This window comes from Mya arenaria, chromosome 9 (genome assembly GCF_026914265.1).
Source record: "Mya arenaria isolate MELC-2E11 chromosome 9, ASM2691426v1".
Taxonomy (NCBI): domain Eukaryota; kingdom Metazoa; phylum Mollusca; class Bivalvia; order Myida; family Myidae; genus Mya; species Mya arenaria.
The window spans coordinates 23,086,663-23,111,573 of NC_069130.1; the positions used below are offsets into that span (position 1 = coordinate 23,086,663).

At 34.4% G+C, this 24,911-nt stretch overlaps 1 protein-coding gene across 2 annotated transcripts; it reads left to right on the forward strand.

The window, feature by feature from the left end:
• Nucleotides 1–632: 632 nt before the first annotated feature.
• LOC128203172 (beta,beta-carotene 15,15'-dioxygenase-like) lies at nt 633–24,380 on the forward strand. Of its 2 annotated transcripts, none has more exons than XM_052904467.1 (12): nt 633–768; nt 7,570–7,692; nt 10,224–10,359; nt 10,882–11,026; nt 11,404–11,545; nt 13,120–13,331; nt 15,239–15,374; nt 16,069–16,226; nt 21,320–21,425; nt 21,804–21,904; nt 22,984–23,095; nt 23,368–24,380. In XM_052904467.1, exons 2-12 carry the CDS (start codon nt 7,620–7,622, stop codon nt 23,532–23,534), a joined length of 1,488 nt encoding a protein of 495 aa, XP_052760427.1. In that variant the 5' UTR covers nt 633–768; nt 7,570–7,619; the 3' UTR covers nt 23,535–24,380. The 2 variants fall into 2 exon arrangements, with proteins under 2 accessions (XP_052760427.1, XP_052760426.1); XM_052904466.1 differs by lacking the exon at nt 633–768 and adding an exon at nt 4,857–5,089.
• The last annotated feature ends 531 nt before the right edge of the window (nt 24,381–24,911 follow it).

Genomic DNA, 24,911 nt, shown 5'->3' on the forward strand with positions numbered 1-24,911 from the left:
ACATGGTATCCGCCATAAAAACATTGTTTTCGATATGTATTCATCTTTTTGAATAAATCAAAACAATTGTATTAAGTGTGGTACGGCTTATTGAGTAATATAAGTGTATCTTCAAAAATAACCTTATCAGATCCCGAAGAAAATGAAGCAAAATAACAAAGCATGAAGCAATATTCGGCAAAGTTAAAGCACTATTTATATTGTAACGCGGTATACGATTATATCCTATGCAAACAGTCAATGCAAAACGCGATTGACCCTTGCACGTATACTTAACGTAATAAGTGGTATTTTTATTTTAGTGTGAAAAATAAACGTCAGAATTTATGTAACACAGGAAGCAACACTACAGGCCTATCAATCATTCCTGTTTTTTTCGTACGAACATGCACCTGTTTTTCGTAGATCTACGAAAAATTCTACGAAAGCTCTTAGGGTGGCGTACGAACTTCGTACACTTAAAAAATGGCCGCCATAACAACATAAATATTTTAAAGTAGCGATCTTTCATTTATTATGGCGTATTTTAACAAAACCAACTGCCAACTTTACGATAAAAGGCGATTCTGCGGCATCTACTACCGGTTAGTAAATTAATATTTCGTTACGATGCCGTTTTAACTAAATTTTCAGGGGACGCAACCTCGCGCAATCTGTCAAAATGTTTTGAAAAACAAAATGTATTTATTTCGATGCATTTCTGTAGTTTAATTGTGAAAACAACAATGCCATTTTAGACTGAAGTACTATTCAACCATCAAACTCAGGGTATGTGATTTTTACTGTGTTTAAAGTAAAACAAACAAGGTAAAAACAGGCTGCTAGTGTTACACTGATCTGCGGTTTGTTTTCCAAATACCTGTGCACAGTGTGAATGAATATTTAAAAGACAATAAAGAGTTGCTTCTTTACATAATGTTAACCACATTCAAGTATTAAATGTTTAAATTAAGACATTTTATCCTGGACCGTTTAAGCAAGCCTATCCATCATATTAAAAAAGCTTCGATCGATGAAATTCCTCAAGACCACAGTGATCTTCCCACCATCCAAATGTTAATACAGAAAAAGAGTGGTTGTTGTTGTGTATCATTAGTTTATGCACGTTGAATTAAGAGAAGAAACATGTGCTATTTTTGCATAGAACTTAACATAATTTGACATTGTTTTGAAAACATTGATAGTTTCCAATGTCAATATTGGAGATTTAAGCCTGTAAATTGAATGGTTGTTTCCAATTTACCTCGAGAACAAAGAGTAATGCAGTTTTTTTTGCTACTCAATAATGGCAGACGCCGAATTGGTCAACGTTATGTTTTCTTGTGAGTAGATTTCGTGTCTTTGATTGTTTTACAGCAGTCATTTGCTTGCTTTTCAATTGGGGCTGTTTTAAAGTTAAAAGTCAAGTTAGTGTATACTAGTATATGAATCATTTAGTAAACATAACTGTGGTTAAGATAAAGTGGGTATTGTGTAATGGGGTAGATAAGTTATTTAGCGCATGCACTATGAAATTACTCTGCGTTCCTAGTAACCCGTGTTACCAAAGTGTGTAGCCGATAATCATAAGGCGCATGCGCAATGTACTTACCTTACATCTCTAGTAACTCGAGTAATTAGAGTTAGTGTCTTGATACTCACCAAGCAAACGCACTACGGACTTACCCTTTGTCTGCAGTAACCCGACAATCCTGAGTCAGTATTCCGATAATTATCAAGGGAGCGCTCAATGGAATTACTTTACGTCTCAAGTAACCCTAGTCACCCGAACTCGTATTATACTTGCAAACGGACATAGCTATTTGCAATGAAATAGTTATTGATATAGAATACCTTATGAAGATTTAATGTGTTTTAATAATGCAACAGTCAATTGTAACCATGCCCGATTAAGGTCCCGGGAATAGCGGGGACTTTGACTTTCGGTCCAGCCAAGCCCGGGTAAAATCCCCGCCCTGCTGGGACGAACTGCTGGTAAAATCCTCGCCAAATTCCCCCGCACATCAGGGACCTTAGGTAAGGCCCATTCCCCGCTATTTCTGGCGCGAAGACAAAATCAGCGCATTCACCCGGCATTGCGGAGAAACCTGGAAGGTAAAAACACGGCCAATTTCCCCGGCTATCCCCGGTATACCTCCGACCTGGGGGGGGGGGATTACAGTTGACTGGTGCATAACTTCCAAATTCTTTCTTTAAAAGGATTGTCCTTTGTGCATCATTTACTTAAATATTTTTGACAATTACCTTGCTCATGTTTTCATAGCAACCGGGATTTAGTCCAAACTAATTTCGTCTTCACTGTATGGATTGGCAATAGACACTTGACATATAGAAAATGAATGTCGAGCTAGCATATCAGACAACTTTAGACATTCAGACAACGGATGGTTTGATGGATCGCCCAGTAACATTGACATTCAAATAATGGATGTTGGACTGACTGTCATAACGACATTGAAAGTTAGGCTGGCTCAACAAACTTACGTTTAGCATTCCAAAATTTAATGCCTAACTGGCACGACCAACGTGTGTCAATATCACTATGAAGTATATGTACTATCTTTAACATGTTTATATTAATTAAAAAACATTTTCATAAGGTCAGTCATACCGTCAATATTGTACCGGCTGTCCACGTACTTTTACAATATACTTGGTATATACAATTATAAGAAACTTGTTAACAATTTATTCCTTATTGCTTTACAACTAAAATATCAAATAAAAGTTAAAAACATAATGGTTCAAACCCACATTATGAAATCAAACATTCAAGAGAAGTGGCAGGGCTTCCGGGTTTCACCGTCTTCCAGTTTGTCTTAAGGCAAGTTAAACGTTGTGAAGATACAGCTGTACTGCTTAACATAGACTTCCACAGCCTAGTGCCCATCTGCCACTGGGTGTTCTGCTACTGCTGCTGCTGCTGCTGCTGCTGCTGCTACTACTACTACCACAACCACTACCACAACGACTACTACCACTACCACTACCACCCCACCACTACCACCACAACCACCACCACCACCTTCGCTGCACAAGTAGCAAATTGACGAACCATTTAACAATACTGCCATCACGTTGAGCTAAATAAAATTTCAAACAATGATAATGAATAAAATTTGCAATTATCGACGGAGGTCATAAAGTGGTCATTTGGCAGAAACTCACAAATACTGATAACTAGGTGTCATCAACTTGTATGACCAGGTCAGGATCAGGCTTATTTGTCGACCTTCATTTCGGAGGACGCTTTATTGATATTAAAGAGTTTTGACATTTAGGCGAGATAGTGATGTAATAAGGCCAACTATACCGTTTTTATAGTCAGCTGAGAAAAAATAATACATATATATAAAGTGTAAGTGTGTGTTTTAATATGTAATTTAAAATCTTTAAAGTTTTATACAGAACAAAACGTTTACACCATTCCCCATTGATGACAATATCGCTCTGAAATAAAGCTTAATAAAAAATATAAAAAAAAATGCTTACCCTACCTGTTTCGGAAAGGGATATAACCCTAACCAAACCATTTTGTTTGGTCTCGGGAGTTATCTGACAGGCGCCAATGACTAGGCTAATTTGTTTATCTTCATTTCGGATGACGCTTTATGTAATATATTCAGTACGAGTTTTTTCTTGCGAAAGGGTTTTTTACGACGGTAAGAGGACACTTTTGAAGAAACCACGAGTAACGGTATCTGACTTATATGACGATAAGTGTATTGCATATATTAGTGAGGAATTATATGCATTAATAAATACATAAATACAGATTTATAAATAGAAAATAATAACTTTTTTCCGTAAGATAAACATTAGATTATTATCATGGCCTTTCTAAATACAATGTATCGGCTAGTGGGATTACTCGAAATTCTCGTGCACGGTCCGCTTACAACCGTAAGAAGACACTGTTTCAATAGCTCTGTTGGGGGTATAGTCGTATAATGATATGACTTGTAATCGTGCAACAGTTTTCACATTCATGCGAAATGGTATTTACATAACACTGTATATAGAAGGTCTGCATAAACAATGATCGGTAGTTAAGGGCCGGCAGCGATGCACAAGTGGGTGGGGAAGGTCAAAAACTCAATCGTTAAAAAATATATGTTTGATTTAGCTTTGAGGAACGATCTTTTTGGGAGTGAAACATTTATTCTTGGCGACATGTTTTGGGTTAGTTAGGAGTTAAACAAATTTTACAAAAAAAAGACTTTAACACATTTTGGATCAATAAGCATTCACATTATTACGGAAAGGTCAGTCGACATTAGTACTTGGTTTTTATGTCAGACGACCTATTCAACAATGTCTTCAGAGATCTCGAAGAAAGTTATTCAGAAAAATAATAAAATTTCGTGGATGATATTCATTTGGGGGTTACTGAATGCATATATCTATTTTAAAATAGCTGCAATCAACACAAAGGCACAAGACATTGTTGATTGGGCAGTTCCGATAAATTTGACTAATAAACATATTCGTTTTGTATTAACACATTTCCGGGAAAACGTAAATGCTTTTTGATTGGAAATCTGATAAAATATTCTTTCATAAAATATGCTCAACTCCTAATTACAGCTTTTCATGTAACGGAAATATGAGTCATGCTTGTTAAATATTGTACCTCAAAACTTAATAGAAGTTGATTTTTTTAAATATTTAAAATTTTGGTCCCTCAATCTACTTTTGCATCGCTGCCGACCTTTAATTCAGACACTATATACACGCTAACGTGACATTAAACTTGTTATCGTATTACAGAGCTAGAACCCCGTGAATACGCACGATTCAGCAATCAATGTTTTAGTATAGATCAAAAGAACATGCCGAAATGTACTGAAGTGAAACATAAACTCATTACGATCAAGGACAAAATGCTATATATAGGAAAGTTAATGAGTAGCTCTATCTAACATTAAAAAAAGGGATATTGTGTATGGACTATGGAATACAAATCGATAATTTGATGTTAGAGGATTTAAAGCTGTAGATAGCGAAGCAGAATAATAAACCAACATGTACAAACTTTATCAGACAGTTAACACGGAATATATATCTCCGGTCAAAGGAACAATAAAAGGTAAGTTTAATATAGTTCGATGTTGACGATTTCGTTGTACATGTATATCAGTCACACTATATATTTTGTATACCTGTGTAGCAGAATAAACGATGTTTTCTAGTTTCTGTCTGTTATATTTAAGCCAATACTGCATGAACGAACTTAATGCAGCGAGCCTTGTTTTCGTGATCAGCGGCAATCGATTTCCATATAAGTTATTTTCTCTATGCATATGTAAGAGGTCATTTTGGCGATCTATAAAAAAATGAGCGAGCGCAGCTCGGCCGCTTGTTAACCCACTAGCTACTCGCTTAGTGTAGTAACGTGGTAATTTGGCGAATAATACCGAATATGTGAAAAAATATTGAAAAATATTTTTTTTTAAATATACACTTTGTACTGTATATTATACTATACAGTACAAAGTGCATATTTAAAATATATATATATATATATATATATTTTTTTTTCTTACATATTCGGTTTTATAATTTTTAGTAAGGAATTATAAGATTTTTTTGATTTTTTAAAAAAATGATTGAGTTTGAAAATCCGGTGCCAGTGGTATGTGTGTATAGTACAGAACTTTACTGGGATGACCTCGTTAAGTTTTTTATTGATAATGATCAACAAAAGATTGCACATTTTGTTTCTTTTTTTTTTCATTGGTTGTTAATTATAAAAAAGCATATGAAAAGAAGAAACGTCAATGAGAGTTTTATTTTAACATGTGACAGCCATATATTAATTGTGCACTATATAGGTGTTGATACCATTGGATAGCTTGTTACACATCTATTTCCAATTCTGGCTCATGACGTAAGCTTCAACTGCCTATAGATAGCGGCAACCTTAACTGGCAATCACAGTTACTTCACGCATGCGCAGAGGGCATCTATGAAAATAGACGACTTTACCAAATCAAGTAGATCGACAAAATGCTCCTCACGGAAAGAAATGTTTGTTTTTACCATCAAACCTGCTCGACGTGATATGGAGCTTCAGTAAATAGGGTAAATTCTCGATTGATATTGCCCACAAATATTTGCGAAAACCAAGTAAATATGGATGTATAACAATAGTAAATTAAATTTAAGTTTCAATAGTTAATCATTAACTATAATGTTTTGTATGTGACAGCAGCATAATTTAATCTTGATATGTTAATGAAGCTGTGTGTTTTTTAAATTAATGTTTTTGTCACTTAACCAATTTGCATACTCTAGCCTTAATGACACAATTACATTCCTCTAGATATGTTGGCCTATAATAAAAGGATAATGTAGCCTTAATGACATAATCATATGGTCCTGGATATTTTTGCGTTAATGACATAATAATATGGTCCTGGATATTTTAGCTTTAATGACATAATCACATGGTCCTGGATATTTTAGCTTTAATGACATAATCATATGGTCCTTGTTATTTTATCTTTAATGACATAATCGCATGGTCCTGATAATTTTAGCTTTAATGACATAATCGCATGGTCCTGGATATTTTAGCTTTAATGACATAATCACATGGTCCTGGATATTTTAGCTTTAATGACATAATCGCATGGTCCTGGATATTTTAGCTTTAATGCATAATCACATGGTCCTGGATATTTTAGCTTTAATGACATAGTCCTGGATATTTTAGCTTTAATGACAAAATAGCTTTAATGACATAATCACATGGTCCTGGATAATTTAGCTTTAATGACATAATCACATTGTCCTGGATATTTTACCTTTAATGACATAATCACATGGTCCTTGTTATTTTATCTTTAATGACATAATCACATGGTCCTGGATATTTTAGCTTTAATGACATAATCATATGGTCCTGGAGATTTTAGCTTTAATGACATAATCACATGGTCATGGATATTTAAGCTTTAATGACATAATCACATGGTCCTGGATATTTTAGCTTTAATGACATAATCACATGGTCCTGGATATTTTAGCTTTCATGACACAATCACATTGTCCTGGAGATTTTAGCTTTAATGACATAATCATATGGTCCTTGATAGTTTAGCTTTCATGACACAATCACACGGATCTGGATATATTGGCCTTAATGGAATAATCACATGGATCTGCATAGTTTGGTCTTAATGACACAATCACGTGGATCTGGATAGTTTGGTCTTAATGACATAATCACATGGATTTGGATAGTTTGGTCATAATGACACATTCACATGGCTCTGGATAGTTTGGTCTTAATGACACATTCACATGACTCTGGATATTCTGACCTTAATGACACATCCACATGGCTCTGGAAATTCTAGACTTAATGAAAAAATCACATGGCTCTGGATATTCTGGCCTTAATGGCATAATCACATGGCTCTGTATATTTTTGCCTTAATGGCATAATCACATGTTTCTGGATACGTAAGCCTTAATGACACAATCATATAGCGCTTTGTTTAGAATTTTGCTCGAGTTGTGTGCTTTATCGTTACTAAATCAATCATTTTGCTCTTATTTAAGGTTCTATCCCGAGCTGGGTACGTGGTAGCCTGTTCAGGAATGGTCCGGGGATGTACGAAGTCGGTGAACACAAGTATAACCATCTGTTTGACCCGCTAGCTATGCTTCAGAGATTCCATATAGGTAAACTGACCCGATTGTTACTCTTAACTTACCTTTCTCTTCGACCCGCTAGCAATGCTACAGAGGTTCCAGATAAAACCGACCCGATTCCTACTCTTAACTAACCTTTTCTTCGACCCGCTGGTCATGCTACAGTGGTGCCGCATATGTAAATTTACCCTACTGTTACTTTATTTTTACAATAATGGTCGATACGCTAAATACTCTGCACAGGTTCCACATTTGTAAACTTACTTTATGTTAGTGTAAGCTGACCCTACCGTTTTGGGCGTTACTGAAAACTGACCCCACTGCTTCTATAAACTGACCCTATTGTCACTGTTAAAACTGACCCTACTGCTATAGTAAACTGACCCTTCTGGGGACTGTAAACTGACCCTACTGTCACTGTTAAACTGACCCTACTGTCACTGTTAAATCTGACCCGACTGCTATTTTAAACTGACCTTACTGCTCTAGTTAACTGACCCTTCTTGGAACGGTAAACTGATCCTATTGTCACTGTTAACTGACAAAGTTGCTTCTGTAAACTGACCCTTCGAGGTACCAAATTCTTAATATCAACCTTAGGCTTTTTTTTGCTATCCCTGAGCAAATGTTGCGATTACTCTACGTTGCAAAAGCATTAATCTTGTGTTCAGGTTCCGTCCTCTTTTATATAGCAAATACAACCAGCTTATTTATTCTGCTTGCAATGCTGCAGAAGCCGTTTGAAACACTCATACACATACATTAATAATTTGTGGAAAATGACAAGTGAAAAAGCAAGAGGGAGAGGGGTAGTTTTGGTTATCATTGGGCAGCGTTTTTTTTCATATGATTGGAAACGCCTTCTTTCTTTGATATCATAGTTCATCAAAGCTAATGTATTTGCAACAACAGTTGTTTCTTCATTATTCATTGCATTGTTTCTTAAAAGATGACAACTTATATATCCATTTGGTTGCGTGATCGCTTATGATAAAGGGCCGGCAGCGATGCAAAAGTGGGTGGGGAAGGTAAAAACTAAAACGTTTAAAAAATACATGTTTTATTTAGCTTTGCGGAAGGATCGTTTTTTGGGAGTGAAACATTTATTTTTGGCGACATGTTTTGGGTAATTTATGAATAAATTTTACAAAAAGAATTTTAACATATTTTGGATCAAAAAGCTTTCACATGATTACGGAAAGGTATGTCGACATTAGTACTTCGTTTTTTTGTCAAAATGCCCCCAGACTACCTATTCAACAATGTCTTGAGAGATCTTGATGATATCTTATCAAATAAGAAAGTTATTCATAAAAATAATGAAATTTCGTGGATGAAATTCATTTCCGGGGTACAAAAATGCATATATCTTTTTTTTAAATAGTGCAATCAACACAAAGCCACAAGACATTGTTGATTGCGCAGTTCCGATAAATTTGACTCACATATTCTTTTTGTTTTAAGACCTTTCCGGGAAAACGTAAATGCTTTTTGATTGGAAATCTGATAAAATATTCTTTCGTTAAAAATGCTCAACTCCTAATTACGGTTTTTCAAGTTGCATCGGATATATGAGTCATGTTTGTTAAACATTGAACCTCAAAACTTAATAGAAGGTGATTTTTTAAACATTTAAATTTTGGTCGCTCAATCGACTTTTGCATCGCTGCCGACCCTTAAGATAACATCGGCCGAAATTGTTTGACAAATAGTAAATCTCTGATCGATCATCAAAACGAGCACACAATTTTTGTTTTGGTATTATTTGTGTAATATTCCCAATTGAAAGAGTTGTGTGACTTTATAAGACAATTATCATGAACCATTAAAACGCGAATTTATATGAACACCCCAACAAACACACACACACACTCCCTCGGTAAAACTGTTCCAAGGAGGAAATTCCATATTTAATTGTTATACTTTAAGTTTGTCTTTGCTTTTAGTGTCAATGTTAACAGGGTATTCGCTCATGTATTAGCTTCTGGGTTCATATTCATAAATGAGTCGCGGCTAAAAACTGCAAACTTTAATTTCATTGTAATCTGCTTTTTAAATAGCAATAATGATAAAAAAAAGATACTGCATATGTTTAAGATTAATATTTAAATATCATGCAAAAAGTTAAAGATCTTTTGTTTTCAAACTTGACCATATTAAAGGTTCTTTGTAACATTTAAAAAAATCGCCCTACTGATTTTTAGAATAAAACTCAGGCTCAAGACGTAAGTGAATATAGTTACCATGGTGCCCATCAGTATAACAAACAGTCTCCAGTCTGAGTTCAAAACTGCATATCTTTACTTTATTGTTTCGTTATTCCTAGTTAACCTCTGTTGAAGAAATTGGCTGATTTTTACAACTATTTCAAATTGTGCAATTAGATTGTATTCCCATTTTTAATGGAATGGAATAAATGTTATGCTTTGTAAATTAATAAAAGTCCTTTCCTGTGTCAGAGTCAAGACTTGGCCTTTGGACTGGTTATAATCACGGAAGTGGAGGTTATTCATGTAGGTTCCGTGTCATTTGTAAATTGTGTTTCGTTCTCGGTAATACAGAAGATGGTGAAGTGACCTACCAATGTCGTTATCTACAGAGTGACGCTTACAAGGCGAACATAGCCGCCAACAGAATTGTCGTGGCTGGTCTTGGAACGTCAGCCGTGCCGGATCCATGCAAAAATGTCTTTCAAAGGTTAGAAATGGCATTGATTTGTAATAAAATATGTTCCAGATAAAAAAAGATTATACTTATGTATTTACGCAAATACTATAGCGCACGCATAGAAAAACGCACACTATTTTTATTGACGTTCAATCATGGTACATGGGATGTACTTATATATCACTGAAGAAGAATGCCTTATGTTAACATTTTGTGAGCTCATGCGTTTGATTTTCAAAAGTTTCAACTTTAAATATTTCAAATTTGTTAAGCAAGCTATTGCCGTTCATTATTCGACTAAGATATTTTTGTTAAGGGATTGCATGTAAATTTATTGTACAGTGGTACATGCATGTTTCCTAAAAACTATGAAATCCCTAAACTTACCCTTGTCGTTTATCTGTTCACTAGTAATATGTTTTATTTTCTTTCAATCATTATATTCATATGCGTTAGGCATATTAATGCATTACAAACAACCTAGAGTATGACCCTTTACCGTTAAATATCTCTTGGAATAAGTTAATTTATGGAATGTGTTCTTTTTTTCAGATTCATGAGTTACTTTGTCGATTCCGCCCCTTTGTCTGACAATAACCTCATTAGTTTCTTTCCTTGTGGTGACAATCTGTATGCAAACGGCGAAAGCGCTTGTGTCCACAGAATTGATCCAAACACTCTTGATGTCATTAAAAGGGTATAAACGAGTATGTTTTCCATGTCATTACATGTTGTATAAAGTCAAAAGTTATTTTCTGATGTGTTTTAATGGCAAACCCATTTGCAGGAAATTGTCATTTTTTTATATCGTGTAAAACTTTTCAAGCTAAACCGTTACAGAGTCTAATAAATCAATTGTCATAAAAGATAAATGTAAAATCCTTGTTTGTTGTAAATCATTCATTACGACGTCAGTAATTTTGGAAAACAACCGTGTTAACATCTTAATAACACTATAGTTGATTCTTAATAATAAAAAAGGTTATGATTGACACAGTTTTATTGTTTATCTAAAATCTCAGTCTACCATAAAATATGAATCGGAAAATTGACAGGCGTATATGTTTTTTCCAGGTCGAGTTAATCGACTATATGCCAATGAACACAATGGCTGCACATCCTCATATAGGCCCTGACGGTACACTGTACAGTATCGGTGTGTCCTTTCAAAAAAGTGGCGTCAAGACTTGCATAACGAAAACTCCACCCATACAAGGTAATGTTACATACTTACGTTATGCTTTATAGAACTATTCAGTTGATTCGATTCAATTCCATGTTTTAAAGTACAGTCATAACACGCTACTTTAATTTCGCTGGGACATCGGGAAACACTTCGAAATAATAAACATTCGATATAACCGAAATTCTAAAATTGTCAAACTTAAACCAACACATTCGATTTTGTTTCGAAGTATTAACCAGAACATCGAATAGTCCACATAGCGAATTTCGCGCGTACTTCAATGGCCAATGGCATCATCTCTAAGGGTCAATCCCAATATCTAAAATGATTGCCATAATCTGATTTGGTGACACAAAGTTAAAAACCCGAAAGACAAGCAATTGAAGAAAGGCCGGTTTATCCTCTTTCTAAACATATTTATTTTACAACGATTGTGAAACAAGTTATTACAACATTATATTAATCACTCTCGTTGGCACGATTTTACGCGAGAGTGTGGTCTTGTGTTGTGGGGGAAACCGGAGAACCCGGAGAAAACCCACTTGTCCGGCTTGGTGACCACAAACCAAACTCACATGCGCCCAAGCCGGGAATCGAACCCGGGTCGCCTAGGTGAGAAGCGAGTGCGCTAACCACTGCGCTAACCGGACAACCGGTTTATCCTCGTACACAAAGGGGGAACCCGGTATACAAACGGGTCAAACATCTGTAGAAAAACTGATTCAACCGTCATATAAAGGGGCATTACCCGTTTACAAATAAGAAAAACATAAAACCAGCGGGGAAACACCTGGTAGACAAAATTTAAAGAGCCCCTGGATAACGAAACCCCGTAGATCAACGGAATAAATCCGTACACAAAGACAATTGGTAAACCCCATTAGAGAAACGGGCAGAACCCCGTGGAAAAACGGGCGCATCCACGTTGCCTTAAAATTGGGAAAATCTGTAGAAGAAGACACTCGGGCAATCAAACACAGTATACAAGACAAAGAAGAAAAAACGTATAAATAAAAAAGTAAGAGTGAAACCGACTTGTAACATTTGTAATAAGTATTCGCATGTAGAGCAAGTGATGAATACAACAATCCAATAAGATGAAATAAAATGTTTTCTGGCCCCAATACCACAAAAATACTCAAGTCAAATCTCAATCTCAGTCTCAACTCTTTTTATCAAATTACAGCATCATATGATTCCAAATTGTAAATGTTTTACCCTTTTTAAAATGACATTCTCTCGTTCATTATGTTGATAAAATAAGTTGGTCAATGTTTTATAGAAAAATTAAGAGCACAAATTGTACTTGAGTCCAATTAAAGATTTTTGAGTTTTACTCAGACAAGTACATTTTTTTGCTGTAGAAATATCTATTTTTTATAATATTGAGCAATCATGTTAATCAACATAATGCATGTGAGAATGTGCTTTTAAAAATATTAAAACATTAATAAGTTTTTAAAAATGTCATACTGTAATGTGGAAAAATGAGATTGAGATTGCGATTTGACTTAAGTATTTTCGTGATTTTGGGGCCTGGGCTTAAATGTTTGTTGATTAGAAACAAAACGTGTGAAATACCATTTTACGAACATACATTTTAGATCAGGAGTCGGACTTTGTCAAGGGAGAATCAGTTGCATGCATCAAATCCCCAAGGCTACTTGATTACAGCTATGTACACAGTTTTGCGATGACAGAAAATTTCTACGTCTATGTTGAGCAACCCGTTCTTATAGATCTCATCAAGGTTCTGTCCTCTACATTACGACAGCAACCTTTGGACAAGGTCATCAGATGGTCCCCAGATATAAAAGTATGTCTATACGTTATTGTGATACTATCTTAAAGGCTCATTACATATTTCGAAAACATCAATCGTTAATGTTTTTGCATATTTACGAATACAGAAATTAATGAGCAAATTGAAATAGGCCACATGAAGGGGTTTCCTTACCACGGCATGTATCTTGATAGCAAAACCGGTAAAAAAAAATGGATAATTTTCTTTTGAAGAACATTTGTGTATAATCAATCATTTAACTTACCTCACTGAACATACACATAAAATTGCATTAACCTTCGCTGCATTCGAAAAAACCAATATACGAAATTCACAATCCAGAATTTTGCTGATTACCTTATATACGATCCGCCAACCCGAATGTCTTTGTTCCCAAGCAGCAATTAAGAAACAAAATATTACGATATCATATTAATCACCCTCGTTGGAAAATATTACATGAAATTGTGGTCTTCTGGTGTGAGGTAAACCAGCGTAATCGGAGAAAACCCATCCACTCGCAATTGCAAGGCCGGATATTCGAACCTGGGACGCCGGACAATAGGTTTCCATAGACATGACTGAGTTAATTTGCTTGTTTGAAAAGTAGGTGAACGTAACAACTTCGAGAATGTACTAGCCCCATGCAAGTTCAATGAGTTGAAATACTGTCATTAGTGCTCGGGTGCTGTAACTGCAGCTATTGATATAAGAAAATACCATTTTGTTGTTCCCCGCTCTCCAAAAAAAAACAAAAAAAAAACCCTAGCGTCGGCGTCGGCCTCGGCGTCGGCGTCACACATTGGTTAAGGTTTTGCATGTAAGCACCTTTAGGCCATTATCTCAGCAAATACAACATGTTCGCGTTAAATACTTTAGATATGTATTCCAAACTATCCAACCCACCTTAAATTATGAAGTTAGTTAACACAAAATTGAAAATAACGCAAATTATGGGCCTTTATTCTTTCACTTAGAAATTCTGGTTAAGGTATAGGGATTGGTCGAGCGCGCTGTTTCATGTGGATTCTTTAAAATTAAACAGTGTTAAAACCATTGCTAAGAGGCGTTGAACGACTAAATTGATTCCCAGTGAAGTGTATTGTTGCAGGTTAGGTTTAACTACTATATGGGAATAACTCAGCGTAGTTAAATGTAAATAATTCTGACATTGTAAACTTTCCATATTTATCGGAGGTTGTTTTCGAAAGAAAACAGCTGAGCTGCTCTGATTGTAACCGTTGCTGTCAGTAAACATTCTTAATTTAGTGGAGACGGTACAAATATTCCGATGTTTTTTATGCTTCCAAGAGATCTCGTTTTCAGATTTTATTATTGATATAATTGCTTCTTTAAGAGGCATTCTGCAGGTCATTTGTACAGTATATGTCTGGATTTAGGAGTTCATAGAAACCCATCGCTGCATTATCGAATCAACGACTTCAGAAATGAGAGTTTGTGAAACATAGAGTGTATGAGTGAAAGTACACGCAGCTAAAATTGCATGCATAACATGCCGTTACGTTTAAAAAGTAATTGGTTGTCCGGTTAGCGCAGTGGTTAGCGCACTCGCTTCTCACCTAGGCGACCCGGGTTCGATTCCCGGCTTGGGCGCATGTGAGTTTGGTTTGTGGTCACCAAGCCGGACAAGTGGGTTTTCTCCCCACAACACAAGACTACACTCTCGCGTAAAATCGTGCCAACGAGAGTGATTAATAATTATAATGTTGTAATAACTTGTTTCACAATCGTTGTTAAATAAATATGTTTAAACTAAACTAAAAAGTAATTTGCAAAATGTATTTTGCATGTTAAATGATACTCCTTGTGTTTTTGTGCATACCATTATAAACTTATACGTAAATATACGTAGTGCACAAAAAAAGTCCACGCCTTCACGTTCCCGTAACGCGAAAGGTAAGAGCTATATTTGTTTACAGGCTCGGTTTCGGGTCATACATAAGGCCACGGGAGAAGAGTTATCTGCCAGCTGGAAGCCTGGCGAGAGGAAAACACTCGTCTTTGAGGCAGAAGCCTTTATGGTGTACCATCACATAAACGCATATGAGGAAAACGGTGAAATTGAGTTTTTAAAGTTAACTTGTTTATAGATATTTAACTGTAAAACATCGTATAATAACAGTTTTTATTCTGAAGGTCAACATTTGATTGTAGTTGATGGCACGATGGTTTTTTTTGAAATATACCTTGTCTACATATGTGGCAACGCCGAAACTAAATTCGAACACGATTGATTTAATATTATGTTTAAGTTTGCTTAAAATAATAAACATTGATTTTTTGGCAAATTGGGTTTAAGTACTAAACAATAACCGATTTAACTTCTCGATGGGTTTTCTCTATGTTTTCACTTACTGTAAAAAGTGTGTAGTAGTTTTTGTTTATTTGAGTTTATGTTTCCACTGACTGTATCAAGGCAGTCTAAAACAATGCTATTGAAGCAAGATTAATTGATCTTTTCGTATTTCTTGTTTATTTGCTTTTGTTTTTGATAGCGTGTAATATGTTTACAATTAAAAAAAAAGTCGAAGTACTTTGTTGATTACTTGAAGTATTTTTTCATAGTCTGTGATGTTTTGTGACTTTTTGTGTCTCATGCTAAGTGTATGCTCTGCCTTAACAGGGTAATACATGCTTACCTGCTTACGTGTTTACATTATTGACTACTGGACTTGTAACAGTTGTTTACATTTTATCATTCAACACTCTAATTTGATACTTAATTGTCATACTGTATTTCTCTCTTCAGATCATCTAGTGATGGATCTTGTAGCATATTCGAATGGAGAGCTTTTAGAAAATGTATATTTGAAAAACTACACCTCCGAGCAATGTGAAAACATAGCTCGGGCCATGAAACCTCCGCAAGCTCGACGTTACGTCTTGCCATTAAATGTTTCAGCAGAAGTGAGTAAAGATTGAATACGAACCTACCTGGTCATATAGCAGAAACGTCTTTTAAGAAGCATTTAAAAGGGGCCTTGACTAAAGTATTGTTTGGCATCTACAGTCTGTGTTTCTTGTTTGCAATTGATCCATGTACCGTTATATAGGATCTAGGCTTCTGGGCATGTCCCTGCAGTTGCCGCTTTAAATAAATATCATGACTAAATCTATGGCTACTGGGCATGTCCCTGCAGTTTACATTTTATATAAATATTATTAATTCCATGGCCACTGGGCTTGTCCCTTAAGTTTACATTTTATATAAATATTATTAATTCCATGGCTAGTGGGCATGTCCCTGAAGTTTACATTTTATATAAATATTATTAATTCCATGGCCACTGGGCATGTCCCTGAAGTTTACATTTTATATAAATATTATTAATTCCCTGGCCACTGGGCTTGTCCCTTAAGTTTACATTTTATATAAATATTATTAATTCCATGGCTACTGGGCATGTCCCTGAAGTTTACATTTTATATAAATATTATTAATTCCATGGCTAGTGGGCATGTCCCTGAAGTTTACATTTTATATAAATATTATTAATTCCATGGCTAGTGGGCATGTCCCTGAAGTTTACATTTTATATAAATATTATTAATTCCATGGCTACTGGGCATGTCCCTGAAGTTTACATTTTATATAAATATTATTAATTCCCTGGCCACTGGGCTTGTCCCTTAAGTTTACATTTTATATAAATATTATTAATTCCATGGCTACTGGGCTTGTCCCTTAAGTTTACATTTTATATAAATATTATTAATTCCATGGCTACTGGGCATGTCCCTGAAGTTTACATTTTATATAAATATTATTAATTCCATGGCCACTGGGCATGTCCCTGAAGTTTACATTTTATATAAATATTATTAATTCCCTGGCCACTGGGCATGTCCCTGAAGTTTACATTTTATATAAATATTATTAATTCCCTGGCCACTGGGCTTGTCCCTTAAGTTTACATTTTATATAAATATTATTAATTCCATGGCTAGTGGGCATGTCCCTGAAGTTTACATTTTATATAAATATTATTAATTCCATGGCTAGTGGGCATGTCCCTGAAGTTTACATTTTATATAAATATTATTAATTCCATGGCTAGTGGGCATGTCCCTGAAGTTTACATTTTATATAAATATTATTAATTCCATGGCCACTGGGCATGTCCCTGAAGTTTACATTTTATATAAATATTATTAATTCCCTGGCCACTGGGCTTGTCCCTTAAGTTTACATTTTATATAAATATTATTAATTCCATGGCTACTGGGCTTGTCCCTTAAGTTTACATTTTATATAAATATTATTAATTCCATGGCTAGTGGGCATGTCCCTGAAGTTTACATTTTATATAAATATTATTAATTCCATGGCTACTGGGCATGTCCCTGAAGTTTACATTTTATATAAATATTATTAATTCCATGGCTAGTGGGCATGTCCCTGAAGTTTACATTTTATATAAATATTATTAATTCCCTGGCCACTGGGCATGTCCCTGAAGTTTACATTTTATATAAATATTATTAATTCCATGGCCACTGGGCATGTCCCTGAAGTTTACATTTTATATAAATATTATTAATTCCATGGCTAGTGGGCATGTCCCTGAAGTTTACATTTTATATAAATATTATTAATTCCATGGCTAGTGGGCATGTCCCTGAAGTTTACATTTTATATAAATATTATTAATTCCATGGCTACTGGGCATGTCCCTGAAGTTTACATTTTATATAAATATTATTAATTCCCTGGCCACTGGGCTTGTCCCTTAAGTTTACATTTTATATAAATATTATTAATTCCATGGCTACTGGGCATGTCCCTGAAGTTTACATTTTATATAAATATTATTAATTCCCTGGCCACTGGGCATGTCCCTGAAGTTTACATTTTATATAAATATTATTAATTCCATGGCTACTGGGCATGTCCCTGAAGTTTACATTTTATATAAATATTATTAATTCCCTGGCCACTGGGCATGTCCCTGAAGTTTACATTTTATATAAATATTATTAATTCCATGGCTACTGGGCATGTCCCTGAAGTTTACATTTTATATAAATATTATTAATTCCATGGCTACTGGGCATGTCCCTGAAGTTTACATTTTATATAAATATTATTAATTCCATGGCTACTGGGCATGTCCCTGAAGTTTACATTTTATATAAATATTATTAATTCCATGGCTAGTGGGCATGTCCCTGAAGTTTACATTTTATATAAATATTATTAATTCCATGGCTAGTGGGCATGTCCCTGAAGTTTACATTTTATATAGATATTATTAATTCCATGGCCACTGGGCATGTCCCTGAAGTTTACATTTTATATAAATATTATTAATTCCATGGCCACTGGGCATGTCCCTTAAGTTTACATTTTATATAAATATTATTAATTCCATGGCTAGTGGGCATGTCCCTGAAGTTTACATTTTATATAAATATTATTAATTCCATGGCCACTGGGCATGTCCCTTAAGTTTACATTTTATATAAATATTATTAATTCCATGGCTACTGGGCATGTCCCTGAAGTTTACATTTTATATAAATATTATTAATTCCATGGCTAGTGGGCATGTCCCTTAAGTTTACATTTTATATAAATATTATTAATTCCATGGCTACTGGGCATGTCCCTTAAGTTTACATTTTATATAAATATTATTAATTCCATGGCTACTGGGCATGTCCCTTAAGTTTACATTTTATATAAATATTATTAATTCCATGGCTAGTGGGCATGTCCCTGAAGTTTACATTTTATATAAATATTATTAATTTCATGGCTAGTGGGCATGTCCCTTAAGTTTACATTTTATATAAATATTATTAATTCCATGGCTAGTGGGCATGTCCCTGAAGTTTACATTTTATATAAATATTATTAATTCCATGGCCACTGGGCTTGTCCCTTAAGTTTACATTTTATATAAATATTATTAATTCCATGGCTAGTGGGCATGTCCCTGAAGTTTACATTTTATATAAATATTATTAATTCCCTGGCCACTGGGCATGTCCCTGAAGTTTACATTTTATATAAATATTATTAATTCCATGGCTAGTGGGCATGTCCCTGAAGTTTACATTTTATATAAATATTATTAATTCCCTGGCCACTGGGCATGTCCCTGAAGTTTACAATTTATATAAATATTATTAATTCCATGGCTACTGGGCATGTCCCTGAAGTTTACATTTTATATAAATATTATTAATTCCATGGCTACTGGGCATGTCCCTGAAGTTTACATTTTATATAAATATTATTAATTCCATGGCTACTGGGCATGTCCCTGAAGTTTACATTTTATATAAATATTATTAATTCCATGGCTAGTGGGCATGTCCCTGAAGTTTACATTTTATATAAATATTATTAATTCCATGGCTAGTGGGCATGTCCCTGAAGTTTACATTTTATATAGATATTATTAATTCCATGGCCACTGGGCATGTCCCTGAAGTTTACATTTTATATAAATATTATTAATTCCATGGCCACTGGGCATGTCCCTTAAGTTTACATTTTATATAAATATTATTAATTCCATGGCTAGTGGGCATGTCCCTGAAGTTTACATTTTATATAAATATTATTAATTCCATGGCCACTGGGCATGTCCCTTAAGTTTACATTTTATATAAATATTATTAATTCCATGGCTACTGGGCATGTCCCTGAAGTTTACATTTTATATAAATATTATTAATTCCATGGCTAGTGGGCATGTCCCTTAAGTTTACATTTTATATAAATATTATTAATTCCATGGCTACTGGGCATGTCCCTTAAGTTTACATTTTATATAAATATTATTAATTCCATGGCTACTGGGCATGTCCCTTAAGTTTACATTTTATATAAATATTATTAATTCCATGGCTAGTGGGCATGTCCCTGAAGTTTACATTTTATATAAATATTATTAATTCCATGGCTAGTGGGCATGTCCCTTAAGTTTACATTTTATATAAATATTATTAATTCCATGGCTAGTGGGCATGTCCCTGAAGTTTACATTTTATATAAATATTATTAATTCCATGGCTAGTGGGCATGTCCCTGAAGTTTACATTTTATATAAATATTATTAATTCCCTGGCCACTGGGCATGTCCCTGAAGTTTACATTTTATATAAATATTATTAATTCCATGGCTACTGGGCATGTCCCTGAAGTTTACATTTTATATAAATATTATTAATTCCATGGCTAGTGGGCATGTCCCTTAAGTTTACATTTTATATAAATATTATTAATTCCATGGCTAGTGGGCATGTCCCTGAAGTTTACATTTTATATAAATATTATTAATTCCATGGCTAGTGGGCATGTCCCTGAAGTTTACATTTTATATAAATATTATTAATTCCATGGCTAGTGGGCATGTCCCTGAAGTTTACATTTTATATAAATATTATTAATTCCATGGCTAGTGGGCATGTCCCTGAAGTTTACATTTTATATAAATATTATTAATTCCATGGCTAGTGGGCATGTCCCTGAAGTTTACATTTTATATAAATATTATTAATTCCATGGCTACTGGGCATGTCCCTGAAGTTTACATTTTATATAAATATTATTAATTCCATGGCTAGTGGGCATGTCCCTGAAGTTTACATTTTATATAAATATTATTAATTCCATGGCTAGTGGGCATGTCCCTGAAGTTTACATTTTATATAAATATTATTAATTCCCTGGCCACTGGGCTTGTCCTTGTAGTTTTCTTTCTTCTTTCATACAAGACTGAGAGTTAATCTTTGAATGCTGGGCTTGTCCCTTTAGTTAACATTTATTAATTTAATATCAATTCTGTTTCTGGTGTAAACGACAGAAAAAAGATCTTTGGTATTCAGTTTATGCACATATTACCTTTTTTCTCCGAAAATTTACGGTAAAGCATATGCATGGTTTACACAACCAAAACGCAGTTTTGATGAGCTTAAATTGTCTATTTGTTTTAAATAGCTGATTGTCAGTTATTGTTATTCGTGATTTGTTTGAAAACTTTTTTTAGAATATAAAGGAAGATAATATAGTGAAGCTACCAAAGTCAAACGCTAGTGCCAAAGTTGTAGCCAAATACCTTGTCCATTGTGAGCACGAGGCCATTTGTGACGAAGGTACGCATAAGTGGACAGGTTCACAACTATATTTGAAAAAGAAATTATTTACTATCACTGAAAATGAACAATTCTAACGTTATCAGCCTCACTTCTTAATTCCAACGCCCATGTTGTTTTACTAATTGTTTTTCGTGCTCTTAAAAGATCAGTTTTTAAAAAGTGTACTTTAAATCGTGGAGTTTACATGACCTCTGATAACGAATGATTGTCCTATGACCCAGGACAATAGCGCGTTAACAGCTTTCCACGAAACAATTTAACTGAATCTTTATTTCATATTCATACATTTTAAAGAGCTACACATAATAAATTTCTGAAGATAAAATTACATAGATGGCATCTGGTTTTGTTTTAATGTATCAAATTCAATTTCAGGATTTGAAATGCCACAAATCAACTATGCGAAATATAATAGTAAGCCATACCACTATGCATATGGCTTAGGTGTCAACAATACGGAGAAGAACCTGTTTTCGGTACGTACATAATGAGCAAGATTTGAATAAGTTTTCGAATTGGCTGTTTTGTTGCTATAAGCCCAAGTTAAACTTCATCTTTTTCGATCATTAAAGTGACACGCTTCTTCAAAATCAATACATACACATGTATAACAAAAATAAATTTTGAGTGATAAATCTTGAACAACTCAATTATGCATTAATGGAAAATATTAATTACTTACAACAATATTGTAACAGTGTACTTAATAGCTGAAAACCAACACAATATTAAATGATTGGTAAATGCTAAAAGATTGACACTGATCTTCTGTAGTCTCATAAGGTAGAAATATCGTATTTTCTGCACAGTTCTTTCAAATAAAACTCGGAATCCGCCATAAGAACCATTGTTTTCTGTGAAAAGCCTGAGTTCACTTTTCCGGAGATCATAGTTTTGCCTATATATTTCAATAGAAAAAATATCCCCGGCAATTAATTCTCCGGAGATCATAATTGTTTTCGACATTTACTCATCCTTTCTGATATATATAAAGGATTGTATTAATTGTGGTATATCTTATTTGGGAGTAATAGCGCATCTTTAAGGATATAAATCAAATATACTTAAATGAATACTAGAAGTCTCTTGGAGGCCTTCAGTTCTAACACCGATGAAAAGTGCGTATGGAGATCAGTTATACCTGAGAGAATCTTCCGATATTATAATGAGCTTAAAACTTATTATTGTATTTAACCAAATGAGTAAACATCAATATAGTTGTGTTTTAAAACGTAAACATATATAATTCGCTGCTTCGAACACTTGATTCAGAATCAGGTCAAACGGCCCGAGAGAGAGAGAGAGAGACAGGGGAGAGAGAGAGAGGGGAGAGAGGGAGAGAGAGAGAGAAATAGGGAGAGAGAGGGAGAGAGGGAGGAAGGGAGGGAGAGAGGGGGAGGGAGGGAGAGAGAGAGAGAGAGAGAGAGAGAGAGAGAGAGAGAGAGAGAGGGGCCTCAAACACAGTGTATCCTTCATAGATTTATAAGTAATTGCAAATACTAGAGCACAAATAAAGAAAAGTAATAACAACAGATAAAATAAAATGATATTTCAGCTAGTAAAAGCGGACGTCCAGGAAAGAACACATCTTAAGTGGGAGGAAGACGGCTGTTATCCTTCAGAGCCAGTGTTTGTGGGAAACCCAGACAGAACCACAGAGGATGATGGTAGGCATTTTTATTCCCATAAATTGCCCGAAGCTATAAAGCCAAAACAGTTATTCATTGGATTGTTTGTTTACTCTGTGTTTCGCATGTTTATTTCGATATATAAGTCTGCATTCATCGTTAAGTTCTATAGAAGAGATGCATCGGGACATTGCTCTTCGAAGGAGCTAAGGAACGATTTATGATTGGCAGTTCTGATAGTATGAAATTACTTGGTATATTTGTTACTCGAATGAGACTAACATTGTAAGGTTATGTTCTGATTTTCACAGGTGTAATCATTTCTGCAATTAACACTGTGGAGTTTGACAAAGGTCGTCACGCATTTCTGCTGATTTTGGATGCCCGAACAATGTCGGAAATCGCACGTGCAGAATTCCCAGATGTTGAACGCTTTCCACGTGATTTGCATGGCTTATTCAGGGCGGATGGTTCTTAAACGTTAGCATTATATGCTCGGGATTGCATGTAATAGATAATATGTGTATATATATGTTTTTGGACCAATAACTGTCTAGTGCGTTAAACATTGGTTTTATGTCAATCGTGCGTTCGTTGTAGAAATATCAATTGTATGTATACAGGGGCCATATTACAAAAGCATCTTAAGGTAAGATTTTACCTTTTCCTTAAATTCAACAATTTCCTTAACTGTTTAATTACACAGGTAGAAAGTGTTATGCATAGTGTCGATTCTGCAATTAAATTATGGACACTGAAGTTTTTAAAAATGTAAAATTCATTTTAAAGAATCATTTTTTTGCAGGTTTATAACATTTCCAAATTTTATACTTAAGTTAAAATTTGTTAGAAATTACTTAAGATGCTTCTGTAATACGGACCCAGGGGTAAACGACTAGGGTAATAAACACGCAATTATAATATCAAATTGTTAAGTATTATGTAAATCACTACATAGGAACCAAATTAATCGGCAGTCAAAGTATGTGAAGACATTTTAGGAATATTTTATCAATTTGAAAAAAGAATATTAACGCTGGTATAAGTCATACAGGAGCAGTGGAAACAGTGCTTTAAAGTCGCGGCAAAAGACAAAACAAGCGTGACTTTGAAAAATGGAAATATTACTCTAAAAGGTTAACAGCTGGATGAAAGCCATTTATTTGAAGTGATGAAGTTTAAACTCTTTAGCTTTATTGGTATTCTATGTTATAGTTTTAAACTATAATCTAATAACTAAATATATTGTTATTCGGTATATAGGGTATTTATATTGATTACACTATAAGATGTACTGAAGGTTTTTATAGGAAAAAATTGTGAATAAAAAATTTAAAATTATACTAGTTTTATCTTGTTTTAATAAGAAATTTACGCTACATCAAACAAATGACAGGCTGGTTTATGAATCGATCTAATGTCTTCTGATTAGTAAACTGCTGTATTTTTAATCATGAATTGCCTGTATACAATGAATGATCAACTATGAATAACTGATCCGCCGCCTGATTTGGCTTTGTCAAAACATTATTTAGGAAACAGGTTAGGTAAAAGAACGAAGGCGGGCTCTGTAACCGGCGTAGACTGTGCCATGTATAATTTAAAAAAGGTAAAAAAGTATAGTTATCTTTGTTTAAAGTCTGCATTCGAAGCAAACTATTGCCTTCCGACAAAGCATTTCAGACGCAACTTATCATGCAGTATACACTATTAAACCTCGTCTAAAGTTTATACTGCGCAGATGATGCTGCTATCAATGTCTTATCATCATATTTGCTCAAGTTATCTGCACAGGCAGGTTTAAGTTTAGCATAGCCCATGTTTGCAGGGCCGGCCACAGGATTCGACATAACAT

Bases quoted from the DNA above. Each gene is read 5' to 3' on its own strand.
- LOC128203172 (XM_052904466.1), top strand. From the start codon at position 5,026: ATGTACAAACTTTATCAGACAGTTAACACGGAATATATATCTCCGGTC. The intron at 7,693-10,223 runs GTAAACTGACCC...TCGGTAATACAG, and splicing joins GCTTCAGAGATTCCATATAG to AAGATGGTGAAGTGACCTAC. The intron at 21,426-21,803 runs GTACGCATAAGT...ATTCAATTTCAG, and splicing joins CGAGGCCATTTGTGACGAAG to GATTTGAAATGCCACAAATC.